The 26,287-nt window shown below is 41.4% G+C and overlaps 1 protein-coding gene across 4 annotated transcripts in view; it reads right to left on the bottom strand.

Annotated features, from left to right (window-relative positions):
- IKZF1 (IKAROS family zinc finger 1) overlaps positions 1-26,287 on the bottom strand; it is a 164,437-nt gene that overhangs the window by 56,824 nt on the left and 81,326 nt on the right. For 3 of the 4 annotated variants that reach the window (XM_040353316.1, XM_040353317.1, XM_040353315.1), the window contains exon 4: positions 2,578-2,742. In XM_040353316.1, coding sequence (XP_040209250.1) covers positions 2,578-2,742 — 165 coding nt within the window. Of the gene's footprint in view, positions 1-2,481; positions 2,743-26,287 lie in introns of all 4 variants that reach the window. The other variant, XM_040353318.1, reaches the window with a different exon arrangement.

Genomic DNA, 26,287 nt, shown 5'->3' on the forward strand with positions numbered 1-26,287 from the left:
TGATTAGTGACCACAGAGAGAAATCTCCCAGTACTGTGGTGATCAGGAAACAGACAAACAGGAAGTGTCCAGAACAGAGAGGAATTACAGCAATATCAAAGCAAAAACGAACAATGAGGACATGAAACCAGGACTGCAGTAAGTTAAAGGAAGCTATTTAGCTAAAACATTTTTTTTCCTTTAGTGACCCTTTAACTAGCTATTTTTGAGTGCCATTAACCACTTCCTTACTGGGCACTTAAACCCCCCCCCCCCCCCCCCAGACCAATTTTCAGCTTTCAGCGCTCTCACACTTTGAATGAAAATTGTGCAGTCATACAACGCTGTACCCAAATGAAATTTTTATAACAAAAATAGAGCTTTCTTCTTGTGGTATTTAATCACTGCTGGGGTTTTTATTTTTTGCTAAACAAACAAAAAAAGATGAAAAATGTAAAAATAGAATCTGGTTTCATAGTTTGTTATAAAATGTTGCAAAAAGGTAATTTTTCTCTTCATTGATATGCGCTGATGAGGCGGCACTGGTGGGCATTGACAGGCTGCACTGGTGGGCATTGACAGGCTGCACTGGTGGGCACTGATAGGCTGCACTGGTGGGCACTGATAGGCTGCACTGATAGGCACAGATAAGGCGGCACTCATAGGCACAGATAAGGTGGCACTGATGGGGACAGATAAGGTGGTACTGATGGGCGCTGAGAAGCTGGCACTGATAAAATGGCACTGATGGGTAGCACTGATAGGTACCAGTGATAAATGGCACTGGTAGGTGACAATTATGGGCACTGGTAGGTGACACTCATGGGCACTAGTAGTTGACTGATTGGTGACACTGATGGGTGACACTGTGGGCACTGGTAGGCAGCACTGTTGTGCACTGGCAGGTGGCACAGATGAGCAGGCGGCTGCTCTCCTTGATCGGGACCGATGTCCCTCTGACAGCCGCCAGTGATCAGCTTTTTTTTTACCGGCTGTTTACATCACATGATCAGCTGTCATTGGCTGACAGCTGATCACTTGGTAAGGGGTCGGGATCAGTCTCATAGACTCGCTGATCACAGAGCGCGCCGCACGCACCCTGCAGGGGCGCACAGGCTGCTTGAGCACGGGAGGATGTCCATGGATGCCCTCCCGGCAAATTAGGTCCGCGCTGTAGCCGTCTTTTGGCTATAGCGTAGATTTGAAGTAGTTAAATTAGCTCTGAGCTGCCCAAAATAGCTCCAGCAAAAACAAACAAAGTAAAAGGCCAAACAGACTCAAAATGGCTGACCTCACTAAAGCTGCTTTAAAGCCTCTATAGCAGTGGTCTCCAAACTGCAGCCATTTGCTTGCCTTGGGGCAACATTTCATTCACTGGCACCAACAAATTCCTCCCACAATTCCTCCCAACGCCAACAATGCCTTTCAACATTTGTTGGCGGACAAACGGTCAGATTTTCCGACAACAGCCTGCCATCACACAATTCCTGTCGGAAAATGCGATTGTTTGTATGAGGCTTTAGACACAGGCTGGAAAGGTGTGATACAGCCTGTGACTGGCAGAAATCCACACACACCATGTTTTTACCAAAAACTCCCCAAAATTTTATTTCAAATATACAGTATATTTGTATGACAATTTAAAACAGTTTATTGATATTAATTATTTATTTTTTGTTTTCCAAAGACTTTTTTTTTTTTTGAGCATGTGATCAGTAGCAGAGGACTAGAAGCTCCTTCTGTCACTGCTTCCCTGCAGAGAGGCTGGGAAAGAGCTGGGTCATGTGACAGCTGTACAGTATATCGATAAGGAAAAAGGTACTTCGATTTTTTTTTTATTAAAATATTTTCAATGCTATCATACACATACAGAAAGAAAAGGGATAATGTAAATGAAACGGTGTGTATTTAGTATCACTTTAATTGTTCACTGTGAAATAGGACACATATCTGTCCCTTCTGCATATCAGCAGAGTAGCATGGTGACAAGCAGAAAGCACTCTTCCCTGTGTCATGGAGTCCTAAGTTCATATCTTATGAGGGACTCACAATATACTAGTAGCACCATCTTGACATCAGCCTTCACACTTCTCCAATGTATAAGCAAACTATAAAACACTTAATCATATTTTTAAATGACTAAATGTATTACCTGCAATGCAAAATATGGCAAGATAAATTTGTTAATATGTTCCTGTCTACTATTTTTAAATTATTTATAATCTACCTTCATTTCATATTTAGATTACATATTTACATGTTTAGAAATAGCATTAAAACTTTCGTCTTCATTTTTGAATTAGACTAAACAGTACTGTACTTTCCTCAACTAAGTAAAAACACATTGTACTATTGATGTCACAGCTGTTTTTGGAAAAAATTACAGTTTACATTGTGTAAGTGGCCAACTGTCTCATATAAAGCCACATGATCACTGCACTTGTAGCATGCCATGACGCATCATTTTTTCGGCCTTTAAAAAAAAACTATTTCAGGCCTTACCAGTGTGGCTTCTTTTGTGTACCATGAGTACATTGGGGCCGATGCATATTATCCCACAGATATCACATTTTAGTTTTCCGTTAGGAAGTCGAATACCTCCAACTCCTGTCAAGGCTTTGGTGCCTTGTCCGTTCAGTGTGCCATTCATTTTCTCCCCTGCTGCATCAATCATTCGTAAATCTTCTGCACATTCTTCGCCATTCATTTCACAAGTACGACCATTCTCCTCATCACTATGAGTCTCTACTTTAATATTATCAGCTAGAAAAGACAACATAGTGAAGAAGTTAGTATCTATAAAGCAACAGTGACCCTGTATGACAGATTATGGACTGATATTACATGTTCTAATTCTTGGACTTGCTTATGCAGAAGTAGGCCTTCATTTATAAAATGGATAAACAGGAATACAAAGTTGCAAAGGTTTCAAAACAGTACATTTTTCGATGCATTACATTCCCAACCTCACCCTGGGTTGAGATTTTCCATCTCGTAAAACAACAATCCAAGCACCAGTGGACTGAGAGTGATCATCATTGGGGCAGGTTAACTCATTAGTTACACACAAATTGTAGAAGCCACCACTTGTTTGAATAGAAGCACATATTCACAACATCTATTGTTGAAATTCTTGCTTTTAAGAAGTGTCTGTAAATGCTCGTTTCCACACCCAAACAGGAATGTAAAAATATGTTTTAGAAATATGATTTGGTATTTTCCATTGAGCCACCCCCACTGGGTTTTAGTGATTGCGATAGCCAACTGGATCTGTGATGTCAACCTACAACTTGGCCCATTGGAGTTGATTTTCTTAAACTAGGGAGTGCAAAAGCTAGTGCAGCTGTGCATGGTAGTCAATCAGCTTCCAACTTCAGCTTGTTAAATTAGGAGCCGGTTCACACAGGGGAAATACGACTTCCAGCACGACTTTGGGAGGCAACTTGGATACGACTTGAGTATGAATCATCAGGCAACTTACAAGGAAACTTCAAGTCGCCTCCAGGACAGGAGGCTTTCCAGTGGCCAATCAAACAACAATCAGCTCTGTGGGAGGGAGGGGTTTGCCTGAGAAATGTATGTTATCTTCCTGTATTGTTGCTTCAGTTAAGACAGTGATCCGACTTCTGAGGCAACTTCCATTGAAATCAATGGGTACAAGTTGCCTACAAGTCTGATTAAAGTAGTACAGAAACCTTTTTTGAAGTCGGAGCAACTTCAGTAGTGTACATTAAGACGGCTCCCATTCACTTCCATTTATTTTCTCAACCACACGACTTGAGGAAACTTCATGTTGGATCCCAGGTCGCCCCTGTGTGAACCGGCTCTTAGCTTGGACAAAATAATCTGGTAGCTGATTGGCTACCATGCACAGCTGCACCAGAATTTGCAATCTCTAGTTTTAGTAAATCAAGCCCATTGCTTCTATTACTGGGAATAATGGAAATGTGGTAGTTAGTCAATATGTCATATTATTCCTATTTTATGTGACCTTCTATGCAAGATGTGAAATCCTACTTCCTTGGAATCACCCCAATCTTTCCACCTCGTCTACCTGGTTGTGTGTGCTTCTCAGTGATGTGTGATACATTTCTCTATATTCTACATGTCTTATTTTCTTTGTAAGACATAACGGCAGACAAGCCTTATATATGTTGTGGGATTGTTTAAGGGAAAAGGGGTTTCCAGTGGCATTGTTTTGAAGGGGGATGGGGAGGTAAATTGACACTAACCAAAAATGATTGTGGAATTTTTTGGCATGTTTAACATGTTTTGGGTTAAGCCATGACATCTAGCTATTGATAAGGTGTGGTGTATGCATTTCCAAAAGTGTCATATTTTTATGTTTATAATGTTCTGACATAATTACTTGAAATGTTTTATAACAGAAAGTTTTTAACGTTTGGTCTTTTTTTTTTTTATATAGTAAAACAAACAAAAAAACAGTGGCTCTTACATACAGGCAAAAAAGATATCTATAAATATATGTTTAACCATTTTGTACAGCTAATAATTTCCATTTCCGTTGACCTGGGATGCAAACAAAAATAAACAAAAACCAATAAACCTAAAAAAAAAAACATTCTTAACACAAGTGGCAAATGCATGTGCACATCCAATATGGTAAATATGTACAAGTATAAGCAATTATATGTTTTAGTTGAAGAGGACTTATCATGCAACAATGAAACATCTCCCATACAAATTAAGTAAAAGGTGAAAAATGAACAGCTAACATCACACATGCTTCTGTAAAATTCTCCACTTTTTTCTGCTAATTTAATGCTAAGAAAGTTATTTTGTGACTAACCGAAGCCTGTGATATGTGTGGAAGATGTCTGCAGGTTCTTTTACACACACTGGGGATGATTTACTTAAGCCAAATAGACTGATTTTACAAGGGAAGTTGCACTTTAAATGGGAATTTTCCCTATATCATACACAAGCAAAAAGCTACCCTCTGTTGTTTTCTTTGAATGTGATTGTGTATTTTTTGCAAAGCGAAATTTTAGTACATTAATTCATTTTTTTAAATAACAAATACATTATACTTACCTGCCTCGTGCAGTGGTTTTTGCATAGACCAACCCCAAACCTTCTCTTCTCTAGTCCCTTGCTGGCGCTTTTGGCAACTCTCTCCTGCCTAGTGCCCCCAGAGAAAGCAGCTTGCAATGGGAACATCCAAGCAGGCTCGTTCACGCGTTGCGGCTCTGCGTGCCCATTCACACACAGAGCCATGGCTCAGCCCCACCCATTCTCTCTTCTCATTGGTTTACTGGCTGTGATTGACAGCAGTGTGAGCCAATGAGGAGGAGGCTCTGGTGCACATAGCTAGAAGAAGATCAGGCACAGGTACGTATTGGGGCTTGGGGGGGGAGGGGGGCTGCTGCACAGAGAAGGTTGTTATCTTCATGGTCCTTTACAACCAATTTAAGCTCTGAGAAACATTCCCTTGCAAATTGAAACTTTACCTGCAAAGTAGACAGCCTATTTACCTTTAGTAAAGCAACCCCACTGTGCTATCTGCCAGTAAATAGGCTTCAAAAAATCCATAATGAAGTTTTAAGATTACGGAACCTTCATGCAGACATATAGTATGTAAAGGCAAATAGAGAAGTTACTATACTACACCTGTATCACAGAGTATGTAACCTAGTTTGATTTACTAAAGGTAAATAGACTTTACATATTGCAAGGGAAGTTGCCCTTCACAAGGGAATTTCCCCCAGAATGTGGTGAACTTTCACTTTGCAAACAATACTCAATTACCTACAGGAAAAATTAAAAAAGACCAATGTTTCTTGCACATGACTGGATGATGGAAATAAGCAGAGCATTACTTTATTCACTAAGCTCTGTGGAAAATTCCCTTGCAAAGTGTACAACTTATTTGCCTTTAGTAAATCAACAACATAGTGTATCTGTTCAAAGTTAACATTTAATATGCTGTTTTGTGAATGCTTTGGATCCATCTGTATAAATGTATAAACATACAAATGCAGCTATCTAAAAAGAAGAAAAATAAATAAAAACCTAGTATGCTTTTTTTTGCAGAGCATGCAACATATCACCACATGCCACAAAGTACTAGGAAAGGTTGCATGCATGAAAATGTTACCATGCCACAGCATAACAAGAACATACTTACGGGAAAAAGTTTTAAAAATGATAGCGTGTAAATCCCTAAACCGCTCAGCTTCACGTACAGCTGCAATAAAAAAGGCAAACAGGATGCTTGGTTGAACAAGCCACTTTATAAGCTTCATTGAAGTGGTGATACTGTTTGTCAGAGTTAGAATATGTATGACACAAGGCTGGTACAGTATGTCTCATATATCATGGCATTTACCTAATGAATGTTTTCAAAGCTTGAAATAGTAATACCTTTCTATTGGTAGAGTCCTCAGTTTGGTAACCAGGGCAATATATTCCACCTTTTTGAAAACACATCCACTTTATCTTATGGATAAAATAAAATGAGGTTCTTCATGCCATATACTAATCAACATAAACAACATGATACATCTCTAATATACTCCATAATAGTAGACTACAATCTACAAATAGTAACTATTGTTTTACCAGGAAAATATAATCGATTGTCAGCAGGCTTAGAGCTGTGAAGCAGAAATGTAAACTGGTAGCTGGTAACAATCCTGTAAGGATGGTGTACTCTTCACTTTGAGTGTTTAACTAGTTTAACCTGTCTGCCTTAGTAGTTCTGTTATCAATTTTGTCCAAAATGTATACAATAATAAGTCAATATGTATTTAAACCATTTCAAATTTTGTACTAAAGCCGGCCATATATGGTTCAGCAGGAATCAGCCAAGATTGGAGCCATGGGCAGTCTGAATGTAGCCCAGTTGATTGATATCGGATTTTACATGCGATTATTGCGAGCGGCTGTTATACCTGCTTGCAATAGTCAAAGTGTTCCCCCAGTGGAGCACACAATGACTCTGCGGGATGACCCCATCAACACTTACTGTGTTTTCATCAGCACTGACAGTTTTCTGGGACTTACCACTGTTTTCAGACAGTAAAGCAAAACTAAACCATCCTATACTTTACAGCTAAGGAAGCTGTTAGCTTAGACTCTGCTTGATCTTCCATGGTGATACACATGTAATCAGTTATGACACCAGCCATTTGATGGTTTGACAGTTTGGTTGAGAGCACAAGCAACGGTGACAGTTTATTTATGGCATACCTTGAATGTTAGGCCTCATACACACAACCGGGTTTCTCGCCAAAAACCAGCAAGAAAACTGCTTCTTGCCGAGATTCCCGTTCGTGTGTACGAGGCATTCAGGTTTCTCGTCTGGAAATCTGGCCAGAATCTCGACGAGAAAAAAAGAGAACCTGCTCTCTTTTTTCTCATTGAGATTCTTGTCGGCCTGAAACCCGAGAGTGTGTATACTTACCTGTTGCCGTGGAAACCAGCGCATGCTCGAAATTTCTTTGACGCATGCGCGGAAGCTTCCACGGCATAGGTAGGGTGAAGCAAGATGGCGGCGACGGCATCGAATGTGACGAGCGCATGCTCGTCGTACGCGATGACGTCACTGCGTTCTTTCCTTTCAAGAGAACCGCGGTTCTTTTGAAACAAAAGTCTGTACATTCCGGCGGCAAGAGTTTCTTGCCAAGAATCTCATCAGGGAAAACTACGGGTTTTTCCTGACGAGATTCTCGGTCGTGTATACGAGGCTTTACTGTTTTGGGAATAGATTAATTAGGATAGGATTAGTTCCACTTTAACAATTAAGAGCAGTCCACTCTTGTGGCTATTTTTCAGGTTTCTAATTTCCTAAAAAACTAGATTACACACGATTATTATTTTATCTGGCCTGCAGACGTCTTCTAAATTCTATACTTCACAGGTGTCAAACATAATGCCTGTGGGCCGAATCTGGCCCTCCAGGTCATTTCATGTGGCCCTCGCACCTCGCCTGCAGCTGCAGGAGAGCTCCAGCCCTCCTCTGGTCCTTCTCAAGATACTTACTTTCTGCTTTCAAGCAATGCATCCAGCTTCTTCCCAGCAGCAGCATAAGGTAAGGGGGGTGCACTGTGATTTAAGGGAGAGTGGGGGACTCAACTTCTGATGGGGGGGTCGCTCTTGACATCTAATGTAAAGGGGAGGGGATGCACTGGACATCTAATCTCAGGCCCCGTACACACGTCCGAGGAACTCGACGGGCAGAACACATCGTTTTGCTCGTCGAGTTCCTTGTGAAGCCGCCGAGGATCTCGGCGAGCTGAAATTTCCCATTGAACAACAAGGAAATAGAGAACATGTTCTCTATTTCCTCGCCGAGATCCTCGTCGGCTTCCTCGGCCGAAAGTGTAGACACGGCCGGGTTTCTCGGCAGAATACAGCTCCGACCGAGTTTCTGGCTGAATTCTGCCGAGAAACTCGGTCGTGTGTACGGGGCCTTACAGATACAACCAGCCCTTTTGAGGGCAATCATATTGCTGATGCGGCCCACAATGAAATTGGGTTTGACACCGCTGCTATACTTGATAACTTGTAAAATCCTAACCACACTTATAGTAAATTAAAACTCTGTTACCAGACAATTTTCAATTAAAAAAATTTCAGCATAGAATTTTTTAGATTACATTATCATTAGATGAGCAGAAACAAACAAACACATAAATCCATATTTTAATAAAAAGATAATTAAGTAAAGTGTGCACATAGAAATAAAACCTCACCCTGTACTGCTCTCTGGAGATCAATTTATTTATTTTGATCTTTTGATGGACATTTTTTCAACTTAAGTACCTTTCGCTTTTGTATTTTCCTTCTACAGATGCAAAGAGACGTGCAGCATGCTGCCTTTACAGATACAGAAAACTGATGATTCTTCCAGGCTTTTATCCTGTCTGATCCTAGCTGGGCAGGGAACTTCAGCAAGGGTATGATAAGCTATCTCCCATGGGACAAATGTTCAGCATGACCGCACCCAGACAGCCTATGTGCTAAGATTTCCTTGAAAAACATGACGCTTGTGTAACTACACATTTTATCATAATTCCAAGATATTATGTCACTTTAAAGATGGAAAATGCCTAAAAGCGATATGCATAGCATCTCTTACATACATACAGTATGTCTCTAAAATAAATATATTTTTTGTTTACCATAGTAGTGACAGTAAACATATATCAATAATTTTTTTAATGAATTTAATGTAAATCCAAAATCTTATAGAAGCATTCACACTGGTGCGCTTTTGCTGTTCTAAAATGCACTTTTCCAGCATCACAACAGCGCACGGAAAAACTATTCCCTGTTAAATCTTATGTAACTGTTCGCACTGCAGGTGCGCTGTGTTTCGAAAAGTCCTGCAAGCTGCATCCTTGGTGCAGTTTTTCAAAAGCGCACCAAAAATACCAATGGGAACACATCAATAGATCATTACATTTGCTTTTTTGGTTCATTTTTTGAGTCACATGTCCACGTTTCATAGGTGCATGCTGGGAGCCAGGAAACCAGAAAGTAAACAAAAAGTGCATGGAAAATGCAATATGTGTTTTTGAAAAAGGCATACCACGTTTTTAAGCGCACCAGTGTGAAAGGAGTCTTACATATTAGTGTCAATTCAAAAGTCACTTTTAACATTTTAAAATCTGCAGTTTTCATTAAAATGTTGCTTATTGAACCTGCCATAAAGAGTAATGCTCAGGCTCTTGCTGTTGCAGGGTAACAACAAACTGTTCATGCACCCCAGTTGTGCTCCTTGCATTGTCACTCTGCCACAAGGGCTTCTGATGGAAACTAACCAATTCAACACACATTACCCAGCCATGTTCTATTGTTGTTTTCATCAGAAAAAAGAAAAAGCAGCAGACCAGCATCCCTGAGATGTAACAAAGGACAAAAAGTGGCAAAGACAAGTATTATATCAAAAATATTTGGGGCGATAGGTGATGTGGGGGTGTGGCCTAGTCATAAACCCTGACAGTACCCTAAAGTGGCAGAACTTTGCCTGTCAAAATGGCCTGGCTTTTTGTTGTAAAGGTTTGGGAGGCTTTTGTAAGCATATTCAGGCACCTCTAGATGCCTGCATTTAATGACTGGAGCAGTTTGCCCCCGCTCCTCCCCTAGTGAAAAAATATATTCAAAGTGGTTGTTACGTATCTAGGTTTTTTATCTTCAAACATTTTATGAATTAAAAAAAAAAAAAAAAACTGTGCTGCTCTGCTCCCCCGACAGCCCACCTAATACTCACCTGAGACCCCTCTCGATCCAGCGATGTGCACAAGAGCCTCAGCTGTCCTGGGATGCCCTCTACTCATTGGCTGAGACAGCAGCAGGAGACATTGTCTCACACTGCTGTCAATCACAGCCAGTGAGCCAATGAGAAAAGAATGGGGGACGCAGCTCCATGTGTCTTATGGACTATTACAGCGGGGCTCGGGAGCGAGCAGCACCAGTGCCCCCATAGCAAGTGGCTTGCTATGGGGAGCACTGGTCAAGGGGGAGGGGCCAGAAGTTCCGGAGGTGACCGGGCCTGCTCTCTGCAAAACCATTACACAGAGCAGGTAAGTATGACATGTTTGTTATTTAAAAAAACAAAAACAAAACCTGAACCTTTAATACCACTTTAATGCTCTGTTTGCACGGGCATGTTGCCATGCTGCAAATCCCATCAGTAAGAACCTACTGATTCCTGCAGCTGGGATGATCGACAGCTGTGTGCAGATAGCTGCCAAGCCTGTACACTGCAAAGACAGGTTGTCGGTGGCCAGAGCGTCCAGCCGCGATCGCTGCAAGTAACCACTGGCTGTGAGCAGTTACAAATAGCTGTGGCCAGCGACAGCCTGTCTTTGCAGTGTACGGGCTCAGCGGCTGCAGCTATATGCACACAGTTGTCAATCCCAGCCGCAGGAACCAGTAGATCCTTGCCACTGAGAAACGATTGTGTTAATGGAGCCTCAGGCCCCGTACACACGGCCGAGGAACTCGACGTGCCAAACACATCGAGTTCCTCGGCCAGTTCAGCACTGAAGCCGCCGAGGAGCTCGGCGGGGCGAGAGCTCCCATAGAACAACGAGGAAATAGAGAACATGTTCTCTATTTCCTCGCCGAGCTCCTCGTCGGCTTCCTCGGCCGAAAGTGTACACACGACCAGTTTCCTGGGCAGAATTCAGCCAGAAACTCGGTCGGAAGCTGAATTCTGCCGAGGAAACTGGTCGTGTGTACGGGGCCTAAGGCAACAAATGAAACTGTGATCATGCCACTCAAGAAACTCAAGAAACACAGCAACTAAGCTAAACATAAAAAGCTCATGCACTTTACATTGGTCTGCATTCTCTGTAATCCACTCATGAAGCAATTCAGTTTTCCTGTTCTAAGGCTGCATTTTGCAGATTTGCACTACAGTCCATTTACCATAGTTTCCTATGGAACACGTTCTGTAGTGCAAATCTGCAAAATGCAAAAAGCACTAAAAATGCATTGGTGTGAATCCGGCCTAATTTCATTAGCACATCAGTGACGAGATCAATTTGATAAAAAAAGTATTTCTACCTATAATATTCTTTGATATTTAAAAAATAGGAATAATATTACGATCAGAATACAAAATAGTATATGAATAAATACTTTTTACTTTTAGTATTCTGTTTCAGTGAAATGTTTTAGTGTCTTATTTCAGGAGTGTACAATATAGAAGGGGATATAGTGATAGCTCTGTGTTTTGGTATAGTGCAAAGTTTCAGTCATAAGTACATATACAGTATTAATGAAACTTGTACGGATAAAATAATCAACAGTTAAGACAGCTTGCATGATAAATGATGTTACTCAACACTTGCAAAATCCAACACTCTCCTTGTTTGTGTAGTTTCCACTTCCTCACACTGTCCTAAGATATTCCTGTTTTCACAATAGGGCTGTCTGAACGAGAACCATAAAGGAGAAGTGTTTATTTCTGGTGAAATGCTGGGAAGAGGGGGACATTGTATTGTCCGTTGCTTCTCCCTTCTTCACTGCTTTTTATGGACTATGGGGGTATATTTAAAATGTAGTGACATTCACAATACATTTATCGCAGGTGTATCTTCCTGGTGCATGTGTTTTAAATGACTGTGACTGATTCACGTGCAGTGAATGTCACATTCACTGCTTTATAAATATGTTCTCAATGTGTGAAGAAAATAATTATATACAATACGGTATAAAAGGCTTTTTTTTCCTGATTACTATTGGCCATATATAGTTTTTTTATTTATCCTAAATCATGAAAGTAATTGTAATGCCTCGTTTTCCCCCCTATAAAAATAACACACATGTTATACTTACCTGCTCTGTTTATGATTGAATGATGAAGTCAGCAGAGTTTCATCTTATTCACTAAGCAAAGGCAAAATGTCCTTGCAAAGCAAATAACCTATTTATCGTTAATAAGTCTACCCCAGTGTATTGTCAGTGGGTTTACACTGTAGGCAATCTCTGCTTATGCTTTTTTTTTCATACGTTTGAATTCTCCAGGTTTATAACATCTTTAATTTAGGTAAAGAGCTGGTTATACAGACATCAGATCTTCATATTTGGGTTGTAAATATTGTAATCAATATATTGTAATTATATATTGTAAGATTTATTTGCTTTAGAATCACTTGATACCTCACCATACTCTGATGCCGCGTACAGACGGTCGTTTTTTGTGATGAAAAAAAAAGAAGTTTTAAAAAACGTCATTTAAAATGATCGTGTGTGGGCAAAACGTCGTTTTATGTCTTCAAAAAAACAACCAAAAAAAAATTCGAACATGCTCGAATTTTTTGTGTCGTTTTTCAAAACGTTGTTTTTTGTTTCACAGAAATTGACCGTGTGTAGCAAAAAACGACGTTTAAAACAAAGTTTTTAAACCCGCGCATGCCCAGAAGCTAGTTATGAAGTGAGCTTCAATGGAAAAAAGTGGTGAAACGTAACCTCACTTTGCTAGAGCATTGTGAAAAAACGATGGTGTTTCAAAAACGTCGTTTTATTTCATGATTTAAAACGTCGGTTTTTTTCATCACAAAAAACGACCGTCTGTACGCGGCATGAGGCCTCATACACACGACTGTTTTCCTCGATAAAATCCATCAAGAAACTCCTCGACGGGAGTCTCAATTTCCTCGTCGTGTTCCTCGTCGGGCTGGTTTTCGACGAGAAATGAGAACGTGTGTATGCTAAGAAACCCTCGCATGCTCAGAATAAAGTATGAGACGGGAGCGCACCTTCGGTAAAAGTAGCGTTTGTAATGGAGATAACACATTGTAACAGACTGAAAAGTGCAAATCGTCTCCTACCAAACTTTTAATTAACACGCAGTAACATGAGATTAGCAAAAGCAGCTCCAAGGGGTGTGCCAGTGGAATCGAACTTCCCCTGACATTGTATGTGTTGTATGTCACCGCGTTTGAGAACGAGGAGATTTTGTCTTGACCGTGTGTACGCAAAGCAAGCTGGTCGAGTTCCTTCGACAAGCCTAACAAGGAACTCGTCGAGGAAAACTATGTGTCTTTTCCAACGAGTTCCTCGGTCGTGTGTACGAGGCCTGACTGTCTTGTGTTGCTGATACAAGGGATCATGCTCTCAGTTCTACATTTAATGACACCATATTTTAATACTGAAGTGGAACTCTGTTTTGTTTTATGTCAATAAAAACAAATAAAAATTATATTAACCACTACACTACCGGCGGCACAATAGTCCTATTGTTCTGACAGGACGTCATATGACATCCTTGTCTTTCACAGCCGCTAGAGGGCGTGTTACTGGGAACACGATGCTCGTGCCCGGGGGCCGCGATGGCACCCGCGATTGCCCAGTAACTGAGCAGGGACGTGAAGCTCTGTGTGTAAACACAGAGCTCCACATCCTGTCAGGGAGAGGAGACCAATGCTGTGTCCTTTGTACATAGGGACACAGATTGGTCACATTCCCCAGTCAGTCCCCTCCCCCCACAGTAAAAATCACTCCCAGGTTACACATTTGGGGCCCTTTCACACGGGGTGGATCAGTAATGATCTGCCTCCGTGTGTCCGTAAGCTCAGCGGGGATCGCACCGTATATCCCCACTGAGCCGGCGGCTGACAAGGCGGTCCCCGCACACTGTGCAGGGACCGCCCTGTCTTTTCTCCGCTCTCCCCTATGGGGGGATCGGATGAACACAGACCGCGTGTCTGTGTTCATCCGATCCGATCCGCAGACGGAAGAAAAAATAGGGTTTTCTTCCGTCCGCAAAATCGGATCTTTGCGGAGGCGGGTGATTACGGGTGTCAGCAAACGGATGGATGAAAAAGCGGACATATGGTCCGCACGTCTGAAAAGGGGCCTTGACCCCTTCCTCTCCACCTAGTGTTAACCCCTTCGCTGCCAGTCACATTTATACAGCAATCAGTGCATATTTATAGCACTGTTCGCTGTATAAATGTGAATGGTCCCAAAAATTAGTCAAAAGTGTCCGATGCGTCCGCCATAATGTCGCAGTCCCGCCATTACTAGTAAAAAAATAAATAATAATAAAAAAATCATAATTATGTCCCCTATTTTGTAGGCGCTATAACTTTTGCGCAAACCAGTCACTATAGGCTTATTGCGATTTTATTTACCTAAAATAGGTAAAAGAATATGTATCGGCCTGAACTGAGAAAAACATTTTTTTTTTTTTTTTAAATGGGATATTTATTATAGCAAAAAGTAAAAAATATTTTCAAAAGTGTCGCTCTTTTTTTGTTTATAGCGCAAAAAAATAAAAACCGCAGAGGTGATCAAATACCACCAAAAGAAAGCTCTATTTGTGGGAAAAAATTTTGTTTAGTAGCCACTTTGCACGACCGCGCAATTGTCAGTTAAAGGGACGCAGTGCCAGAAGCTGAAATTTTGCCTGGGCAGGAAGGGGGTATACGTGCCCAGTAAGCAAGTGGTTAAAGGCAAATTTTGTTTTATTAAGAATAACAAACATGTCATACTTACCTGCTCTGTGTAGTGGCTTTGAATAGAGCAGCCCCAGCCCTGATCCTCCTTTTCTCGGGTCCCCCGCTGGTGTCCCTGGCCCCTCCCTACTGCCAAGTGCCCCCAGAACAAACAGCTTGCTTTGGGGCACCCAAGTGGGCTTGCTCCTCAGCAGCTGCTCTGCATGTCCATTTATGCACAGAGCTGTGGCTCTGCCTCACCCCCTCTCTCACCTCATTGGCTTACTGGCTGTGATTGACAGCATTGAGAGCCAATAAGGAGGGAGAGTCCCCGGTGAGCCGAGGCACTCTTGCACATCGCTGGATCGCAATGGGGCTCAGGTAAGTATTAAGAGGGGAGCTCCACACAGATTTTTTTTTACCTTTATACATAGCATGAAGGTAAAAAACTTGAGCCTTTAGAACCACTTTAAAGCAGAGCTCCCACTACATTTAACAATTTTAACCATAAATATACCTCATGAGGCAATCAGATTGTATATTTAAGTTCACTTACTTTGTTAAAATCCACTGCCGATCTCCAGAGTAATCTTAGAATGACACTTTTTAAAACTGTTCTTGAAGCCCACAAGCACTTACGTCCTGGATACGGTGATGATGTGCAACCATCATGCACCATCCTGTCCCATTCTCGCGCATGCGCTTTCCGCACCGCAACGCAGCGCCGTCAACCTCTCGGGTTGCTATCACAACAGCGGCGTCGAAGGAAGTGCCCACCCCGTTGTGATTCCACAAGTGCCCGTGATATCTCGCAGCAGGCCTCCACAATGACTCCTGGGAAAAATGACACAAGCTTCCAGGAGACAGTGCGGGTAAAGGAAATTACGAATTAGCCTCAGAATACCTGCCTATATCCACAGTAAAGACAGAAAGGAAACAGAGAGAAAACAAGATAACACAGGTACCGTACAAAAAAAACTTTCGTTTGTAACTGTATTCATTGCTGCAGTTTGATTAAGGTCATGTTTTAAAATGGGGGGGAGCTACGCTTTAAGTATAGGCAAGGTGAAGGAGATACAGTATGAAACTGTTTGCCTAAAATTAGAAGAATCTATCTATGGTTTGTCTCTTGAAGTTTATCTGGTTTGATTATGGATAACCATCAGAAAACGATGACTATATTCAGTTAAACAAATGATACCTATAACGAAACACAAACAAGATAACAGGAATTGAGTATCCTGCATCTTTTACATGCCCTGCTTCCCTTCAGCTACCAAGAAAAAAAGGAGCATTTGAAAGTGTGGTTTGCATGTAGTCCTGTTACTGGGTTTCCACATCACTAGCCTTTTGTATAAACAGATGAAGAGGAACAAACACAAATAATGAAATATAGGATATGGGAAAAAGAGGAAGCTGAAGTTGGTAAGGCTGTCCAACTGAAAAGCCGAGTTATGGAGAAGTGACATAAAAGGAAGCATGTATAAGGAATAGCACTGGTGGCCTATTATAGGATATCATACTTGTTTAATTTTTTGTTTGTTTTGTTTATGCAATATTAGCAAAGGAAGAAAAAAAGCTAGGATACAATAAACTAGCAAAAAATACACATAGTGCTTGAGCTACTACAGTATTAAGTGAAGTAAACTGAATCTGGACTTACACCTGAAGGCAAATCGCACTGTTATTTAGCAGATGTACAGCTGCCATAAATTATTAAATTTAAAAATCGGGACATTCTTCCTGCTTTTCCTGCAGGTACAGCAGCCAATTCAAATGAATGGGTTGCTGTGCATGCGCAAATGTGAGCCGCATCAAATGCATAGGTGTTAACCTTGGCTTAAAAAGTATAGAATAAACAACATTTTAATGGCATGCACTCTGTTTTTTTAGAGCTATGATTGAAGCCATAATTGCACTCATTGACATTAAAAAACAAGCACATAAAATATTCAGTACGTATAATGCTACAAAATTCCTACTACAAGAGATAATCAGAGACTTCAGAAATGCTACAGAAGTGTTTGGACAGTGTACATTTGCTACAGAAAACTTCCAGAGATCCATATGCTACATAAACAAAGCAAATGAAAGCAGATAAAGCAGCCTGCAGGTAACATAAATTCAATTCACAAGTTTCCTAGTATCACCAGTGAATCTATGAACAGAAGATCACACATCAAACAATACCCAAACTAACTAAGACACAACAATGCCTTCAATTCATTCAGTACTATGCTTACAATAATAATAAAAGCAACAATTACTATGACAAATTGTTTAGCTGATGAAATTTATACTATTCGTTATATCTGTACTGATCCAAGGTATTTGTGACTTTTACCAATTAAATTGAGGTTCACCTCAGGGTGCATATATAATTTAAGCATCTGCAAATATCTGGGTAGTTTCAGCCAGCAGGGGCGTACTTAGCCCATCTGGCAACTGGGAACAATCTTTTTTTTTTACACCTCCTCCCCAAAATACTGGTAAGAAGAAACCAATCGGCATGATGAATTGTGGGTGTGGTAAAATTGTGCTATGGGAATAGTTAAATAAAACCTGAAATGACTTCCCCTTTACTCAGCACACATTAGCCACAGTCATTTTACCCACAAAATATGCTTTAATGAATATGCAATAAGCAAGAGTGTAGCAGACACCTACAAACCTCAGTACACTTATTTTATTAAAATTAATCTGTTCCATCACATCCGCTTTTCTATACATAGCCTACCTTGAAGAAGAACTTCAGGAGAAATATACTTGTAGCGCCCCCCCTTTAAAATTAGTGGGGCGTTACGCTAAAGTTAGTGGGAAATGGGAGATTTCAGTTGCTCCTATTCACTAATTGTTAGTTTGTGCTGTTGCCAGTTCAGAACTGCCTCCTGGGTCAGTCTGTGTGTCCAGGGGTGCGCTGCCACCCCTGGGTGACAGTTGGCGCTATAGGGGTTGACGGAACCATCCTTCCCCAGCAGCCAATCAGAGGAGTTTCCCTCTTTGGGCATGCTGGCGGGGGGTATATCTGGAGCACCGGACATTTTTCTTGGTTAGTCTGCGGGGCCCGAGATCCAGGTGCGTCATCCACCTTCAGGGTGCGCGCATCCGCGGGCCCCATCCTCATGGCCTGCCGGTTGAGGCTGTGCACCTTGCGGAGCCTTCTTTTGATGAAGAGAGGGACCCCAGCGGCTTGCTGGGTTCCAGATCCTAAGCTGGAGGCTGAACGGTGGGAGATTGGCTCAGGAGAACCCGAGTGCAGAGGTTGTCTGCGAGGCCTGGACGAACCACCGGGGATCCAATCACCACGCTACATGACAGGTACCTTATATTTGCTGTCAGTAGGTGATCCTACAGAATAAGACTTACTGGGAGGATTCGCTATCCTTATACTCCGATTATACTAAGAAAATTTACTACGCCTGTGGCAGAGGCATTGTTTCCTCCCAGTGATCTGATTATTGCGAGTGACCCTTTGGCTGCCAGGTCTGAGTTAATTGCCTGTCCAAAGGGCACTTACCCACCCTGGCGAGGGTGGCGACGTGTTGAATTATCTGTGCCGAGAGCAGGCTTGCTCTCTATGCTTTTGATATCCAAGGCCTGATGCTACAAGTTCTTCCTACTCATCAACCTCTTTCTCTACTGTGTGTCCTGTTGATGTTGGCCTTGTTGGCCTTGGAATAAAGCATTGGAAAATCACGCTACTGGCTGGACACTTGTTCTTTCATCCACACTCACAAGTATCACCCCTAGACAGAAGAACTTGGTAACTTAGTACGCCAATCCCAAATCAACCAGCGGCTCCTTCGGGGGTGAGCGCTACATACTTAAAATGAGTGTGTAAAGATGTTTTTTCACCTTAATGCATAGGATGCATTAAGGTGAAAAAACATGAACCTATACAACCCCTTTAAGAGTGCAGTGGTCAGGCAGGAGTATGAAATGTAAAACGCAGTGAGGGGAATTTATCAAAACTGGAGCAGACAGCCTCTGGAGCAACGGTGCATGGCAACCAATCAGCCTCTATCTTCAACTTGTTCAATTGAGCTCTAAAAGTTAAAGATAGAGGCTGACTGGTTGCCATGCACCACTGCTCCGGGTTTGACAAATTCTCAAGTTTCTATATTGCAGGGGTCAGGACTGCCTAACGCACAGGCCACTTTACAGAATACAACCAAAATAAGATCCCCTTATCCAAGTACAAAGCATGCTCCCAAACCCATATCCCCCACAGTACAGATCTCCCCTAATATCCCTTAATCCCCCCTTTCCAGCCTACCCCCTCAGTACAGACTTTCCCATGACAAACCTGTTAGTACAGATCACCCCCCCAGCACAGACTCCTTAGTACAGACTCCCTCTCCCAGGTACAGAACACTCAGCACAGACATCCCCATTCCTTCCTCAGGTACCAATCCCTAAGTGCAGACAACCTCCATTTCCCCACAGGTACAGAATTCTCTGAACAGACATTCTCCATACACCCCTCTCAAGGTATAAATCTCACCCCACCCTAAACTCACTCGCCAGTTCCGAGTTTAGAGAGGGTATACGTCATATTCTCGGCTCTGTTATATGAGCAAAGGAGACTTCCTCTCATTCTCAGCTGCCACTGTCACTGAAGTGCAGCAGTTGCAGACTGGGCTGGGGTTACTGTGACCAGCTGAAATGTCTTAATTTGAGTTGCATGGTGCTGCGGTGGGATAGTGGTGCAGTGCTATGCAACTGAAATGAGGAATGTCAGGTGGCTGCACAAACCCCCAGCCATGTATGCATGCAGTAAAGTTATGCACTTGGGGGCTAGAACCATGCACGCATCTTACATACTAGGAGGAGAATAGCTGGGGGAGTCAATGGTGGAGAAGGATCTGGGCGTATTGGTAGATCATAGGTTTAAAGTGGATGTCAATGCTAAAACTAAAATCTCTACATGTATAAACGACCACGAGCTAACACTAACCTATCTAGCCCTGTAAAAAAATAAAAAGTTAGTATACATACCTTTTCTGAAGCTGATCCGACCTGATCTTTACCGGCGGGAGCTCTGCAGAGGACACGGCAGACAACGGCTGTGAAATGAATGGTAAGTGATGTCACCCATAGAGTTAGTATGGGGCTTGCATTGTCGGAAAGGTCTGGATTCTTTCCTAGATACACATAATATTACTGGATACCAACATTTATAGGTAAAATTGATCCAGGGAACATTCAATTGCCTCATGGGAGATCAGGAAGGAATTTATTCTACTGCTGGACAAATTGGATCATGCTTTATTGTTGTTTTTTTGCCTTCCTCTGGATAAACTGTGGGTATATGATTGTATATATTTTTTTCCCTTCTATTAGTTGAACTGGATGGACTTGTGTCTTTTTTTCAACCAGGAAAATTATGTAACTACTGTATATGTAACTCACAGTGCTTTTATGGGAGGAAAAAATTCTTAAAGCCAAATGTAATTTATTAAATCAGGTTGGAAAAAAAAAACTTGACAACTTGTGGTGCTCTGGAGCTTAAGCTGGAACAAAGTTCAATTGAGGCATAGAAGGTTAAATACTGAACAACGACAACACCACCTGTGTTTTGTATCTACATATGTTGCAATTTTCAGATCAGCAATTGGAATGACTTCAGACTTCCGTACTGGCAAGCCTTAGATCACATGAACATCCACACAGAAATGTGGTTCCAAATCCCAAGACCTAAGAAAGTTACTTTAGGCTAAAGCCATTGCAAGTAAAAGAGAAGCAGTGGAGTTAAAATGTGACAGGACTGCAAACATGGACACATTTTATGAAGTGAAACTTCTTAGTTCTTCCTATTGTTTTCTTATTTCCAGTCTGATTTACAACAGCTAAGTTTAGGACAACTGCAAAAATATTTTTTTTTCAAAGGAAGCTTCTGTACCATAAACATCATAAGACTTTCATCAATTACAAGTAAACAGAATACTGTACAATATCCACAAAGCAGTGACATATTCCACAGTACTATGCTGAGAGCAGTATCATTTGGCTCAGCCAATGCCCTAGGGAAATTTTTCGTACCCATTTACAAGGGGTAGCTAGACAAAGACAGTTGGATATGCAGGTAAAATCAGACCTTCCTCTTCTAGGCCTTTACATACTACCTGAAAGTCCAAAGGCTAGGCTCATGTGGAAGTTTACATTTATTTTGTACCAAGAGGCAGGAGAAGAAGCACCTAAAAAAGGAGAATGCTGCCTCCTTATTAGGACTTTGACATCACAGGGAGTAGTCAGTCAAACCTTCTAAAAGTGTGATCTCCAAAAGAATCAAGAGCAAGGAAGTGAATAGACAAGTTGTCCTTTTTCAAAGTTCGCCATTATCTCCAGGAAATAATTTTCCAAGTGGAGCAAATACAATCCAGTCAACCAAGTCACCAGCACAGTATCTTTTCTATTATTTACTTGCATAATCACTCACTATGGGGTAATTAGTATATAATAGCATCCTTGGTGAGGTCCAAGGAGATTCTGAAACAGCAGGAAGAGCACAGAAGTTCCAGCTCCAGTATACCAAAATTCCATTGTAAATCCGTATTCAACAATAAATAAAGTAAGGAATAAAGATTTCTTAACAGAAAATTACCACTTTTAGAGTTCTAGTATACTGTACTGGTGCATGGCAGTATTTCCTGTTGAGGCTAGTAGGTCTCACTATTCAGCAGGGATACATTCTGACCATAGTAGTACAGATAATGATGCCTTGCTTTAAACTGTCACTTAGTTCTTAGTGAAAATGTTTCCTTTCATCAGAAGCTGTGTTTGCTAATTCAGCAATTACTCAAGGAGTAATTTTAACATTGAAGAGAAAGAATAGACAAGGCAGTGACGGTTCGTCCATAGAGGGCGCTGGAGCGCCGCCCCCTCTGGCTCTCACCGCCACTGAGTCAAATAACATAGATTCATGCATTGCACGAATCTATGTTATTATCGCCGCTGCCGCTGTTATTCAGATGGTCGGCGCTCAATGTCCGGCCATCTGAATAACGCCAGCTGGTTGGCTGTACGAAAATGTCTATCAAAGCCAACAGCTCTGATAGGCTTTCCCAATACAGCCCTCGGGTCCCGGAAGCTTATTCTCGGAGCGCACAGACTGTACGCCCCTTGAATAAGATGACAGGCGTCTCAGCCAATCAGGTTGGCCGGTTGTGGCTACCGGTAACCTGATTGGCTGAGACGCCTGTCAGTCATCGAGGGCGGGAGAAGACATCGTGGGACGTGGATGCCTAAAACCAGTAAAGGTAAGTGCCGGGCGGGGGGGGGGGGGGAGAAAGCAATTTACAGGGCACAGTGGGGACAATTGGCACAGCGGCGACCATTAAAGGGCACAGTGGCTGCGTTTAATGGCATGGCACAGTGGTGACAATGTATGGCACAGTGGCTGCGTTTAATGGCATGGCACAGTGGTGACAATGTATGGCACAGTGGTGACAATGTATGGCACAGTGGCTGCGTTTAATGGCATGGCACAGTGGTGACAATGTATGGCACAGTGGTGACAATGGATGGCACAGTGGCTGCGTTTAATGGCATGGCACAGTGGTGACAATGTATGGCACAGTGGCTGCGTTTAATGGCATGGCACAGTGGTGACAATGGATGGCACAGTGACTGCGTTTAATGGCATGGCACAGTGGTGACAATGTATGGCACAGTGGCTGCGTTTAATGGCATGGCACAGTGGTGACAATGGATGGCACAGTGACTGCGTTTAATGGCATGGCACAGTGGTGCAAATTGATGGCACAGTGACTGCATTTGATGGCATGGCACAGTGACTGCGTTTAATGGCATGGCACAGTGGTGCGAATTGATGGCACAGCGGCTGCATTTGATGGCATGGCACAGTGGTGCAAATTGATGGCACAGTGGCTGCATTTGATGGCATGGCACAGTGGTGCAAATTGATGGCACAGTGGCTGCGTTTGGTGGCATGTAACAGTGGATGCGTTTGATGGCATGTAACAGTGGCTGCGTTTGGGCACAGTGAGACTGCAATTTTTTTTTTCCTTTGCGCCCCCCCAAAAATTTTGAGCACCAGCCGCCACTGAGACAAGGTCCACATATAAACAAGTTGTAAATGACCACATGAGGTAAGGAGATGCACACTGACTGTATACCATGAAAACTGACATACATAGTACACAAGGACCAAGGGACCACAAAAAAATATTCTACCCCACATTATCTAATTTTTACCCAGGTTGTGAATAAAAATACAAAATCATTAAAAAATCTAGAACTAACTTTAGATACATAAAAAAGAAATGGAACACATAGAGAAAAAGGGTTAAAATAAGTGAATGGGCCATTTTATCTTTCCCTGCCGTCACTCTTCTATGTTTCTAATTTCATGACATTTTTTAATTATAATCACAAATTTCAAATGCAGTCTTTTCTTACTGTCGTTGGTCCAGGTTGCTCAGAGATAGGAAGTGTTGCCATTTTCTGTTTTCGATTTTTGAAATGTATATTGTTATTACTTTGGAATTTTGTATTGCATTACTAATGTGTTTTTATTGGAAATTGCCTGCGCTAATTAATAAATAAATCAATGAATTTCAATAATTAGTAAAAAAATAAGGAAACGTCCCAAGGACAATGAGTTAAAAGTCCACAGTATGTGTGTGAAAAGATGAAAAATCTTCCATCCAAGGATCTTGAAAATAAGTGTCACCACAGACCAGAAACCTCCATCAGATGGACAACAATGCAGGCTTACCAAATGAATATGACCCCCTAATAATAGAGAAGTTATAAAAAATCCTTACCAGATACGTCTTCCCTCCTCAGAGTTAATACATAGCCTGGTTGCTCATATACCAGCAACTCCAACCACCAGCCACATACAGGCACACCCCACTTTTAAGTACACAATGGGGTTTTTACTAAAGCTGGAAAGTGCAAAATCAGACTCACTTCTGCATAGAAACCAATGAGCTTCTAACCCCAGCTTGTACAATTAAGCTTGGGTAATAAAACCTGGAATCTCATTGGTTTCTATGCAGAAGTGAGCCTGATTTTGCACTTTCCAGCTTTAGTAAATAAACCCCATTGTGTACTTAAAAGTGGGGTATGCCTGTATGCGCAAAATAGAAACAAGAGTAGATGCTCTGCATAAAAATCACATAACACTTACAAAGATCACAGGGTATTTGCACATTAAAAAATAAACTCCAAACGGCATACAAACACATTTCGGAGTCATATTTAGGAAGAGGACGCCCAGAGTGAATACCAGTACAGGTGTGGGATTACCAGATCCATACCATCCTAGACACTACGGTACCACTCCTTTGATCTGACATCTCAGAACTCTGCCTCCACTACTATGGCCCCATGAGAATTTAAGTGGTTTTAAATCGCAATAGTAGACTTCGTTGCCTTATCCTTTACTACTTGCAAACCTACCAGGGGAACGGCCTCACTCAGAACCCTGCGGATCTGATTCCTGCAGGGGGTGAAGGTGCTGCTCAGGCGGGCTTCCGCCCCGTGACCATATCCAACTTCCCTTTGCCCTGTCTCGTTTGTCTCTGCTGACGTGGCTTCACATCCTACAGTTGCTGATGAGAATGTATCATAGATGATTGCGGCGCCCAGAAGACGCTCTGTGCGAAACATGTCGGCGACTAGCATCTTATTCATCTAATTCTTTTGCATCTCGTCTGTAACAGGGCAACCAATGATTTTATTCATTGTATTTTCAATTATTCTTTTATGTATTTATAATAAATTTTGATATTTTTCTATACAACGCTATACTTTGAATCATTAGCTCACCTACTCCTGACACGACACACCACAAAAGTCCTATGCTACTGACACGGTCTTAACACCTACTCAGTTTTTTCTTTGTTCTCACATTTCGGAGTCATGTCCGGTTGCCCGATGACCTCAGCATTTTGCTCAACCTAATGTTTGAGAATATTTATTTTTTTAACCTTATTCTATGTTTGAGAATACTTGACATGTTATATGTTGAATATATGTGCAGATAATCACTGTATGACCATATATGATTTTGTTTGATCAGCTTAATGTGATTAGTTGTATATCTAGCGCTGCACAGTGGAAATTTATATTGGTATTCATCATATAGTGAAATTTTGGGTGGAGTAATACTGTAGCTGCATTCGTTTAAGTTTATTTATAGTCTAAAATTATGGGTTTGTGCATTGTTTGTCCATTTCTTAATATTTAAAGCGCAGAGTAGGGATATATTCTTTAAGTTTGTTTATATGCTCCTACTGCCACAGATGTAGTATTTACGTCAGTGGCAGTTAAAGTGTTACTTCCTAACAGAATGGCATTAGTTCCCTAAAACATAGTGTATAATAAACAATTGGCATGTTTTACATAAAATACTGTATTCACTTTTTTCATCATTTTCTGCATCTCAGTGCTCCTGCTCTGCTCCAGCCCTAGTTAGCCATTCATTTCTACATGCTTGCATCAGCATGGACTGCACATCATTGCTCTGAAATAGCTTTCTGATAGTGACAACAGTGGATCATGCCTGCTTATTGTGTTGACACAGGAGCTTATAGTCACCACAATGTGTGCATATGACAACGCAAGAGCACAAATGGGAGATGTTTGTCCTACATGCTTGCGCCACCACATAAAAGTGCTTACACAAAGACCTTTAAGATAAGATCACCAATTATATTAATAAACACTGCATATCCAAAAAAAGTAAAAACTATCAAAACGTAATTAACATGTTAAGGCATTTAAATGGGTTTAGAGCTACTTTAACTCCGTAACTACTAATATTCTGGTGTAGTTTAGGTAACTATGGATGGGGATTTCCTTGGGAAATCCCCTATAAACAAGTAACCACATATGCTCAGATCATGTTGATACTTTTTTTTATATTTAGTTCTGTACTACACACATATTTTCTATATATATATATAAGCTGCTTGGGTGGCATGACTTATGATGACTTAGGATGAAATGCTGGACGATTACATTCCTCTTTTTCATGTCCTATGCTCTTTATCGTGCAAAGTGCTCATCAATAAAGGGTTCAAAAACAGTGCATAAGAAGTCAGTGTTACATAAGTATGGCAAATAAAAATATAAATGCAAATTGATAGGCATTTCTCTTTAAAGAAATTACAAATTGTTCTATTTTTTATTATATTCAATTAAGAACACAGGCTTGACAGAGTGACAGAAAAATTTGATTTCAAATAAGAAATAGTTTGGAGGTATGCTACAAGAAAATTAAATTTTTTACTTGTGTTCTGGTTGGAGTGAATTCCCCTCACAGTCCAGGTGACATGACAGGAACTCGGGAGAGGACATTTTGGTAGAACTTTTTTGTAACTTTACTCAAAACAAAATATAGCATGTACATGAAGTTCCTT

Source organism: Rana temporaria, chromosome 5 (assembly GCF_905171775.1).
Source record: "Rana temporaria chromosome 5, aRanTem1.1, whole genome shotgun sequence".
NCBI classification, from domain to species: Eukaryota; Metazoa; Chordata; class Amphibia; order Anura; family Ranidae; genus Rana; species Rana temporaria.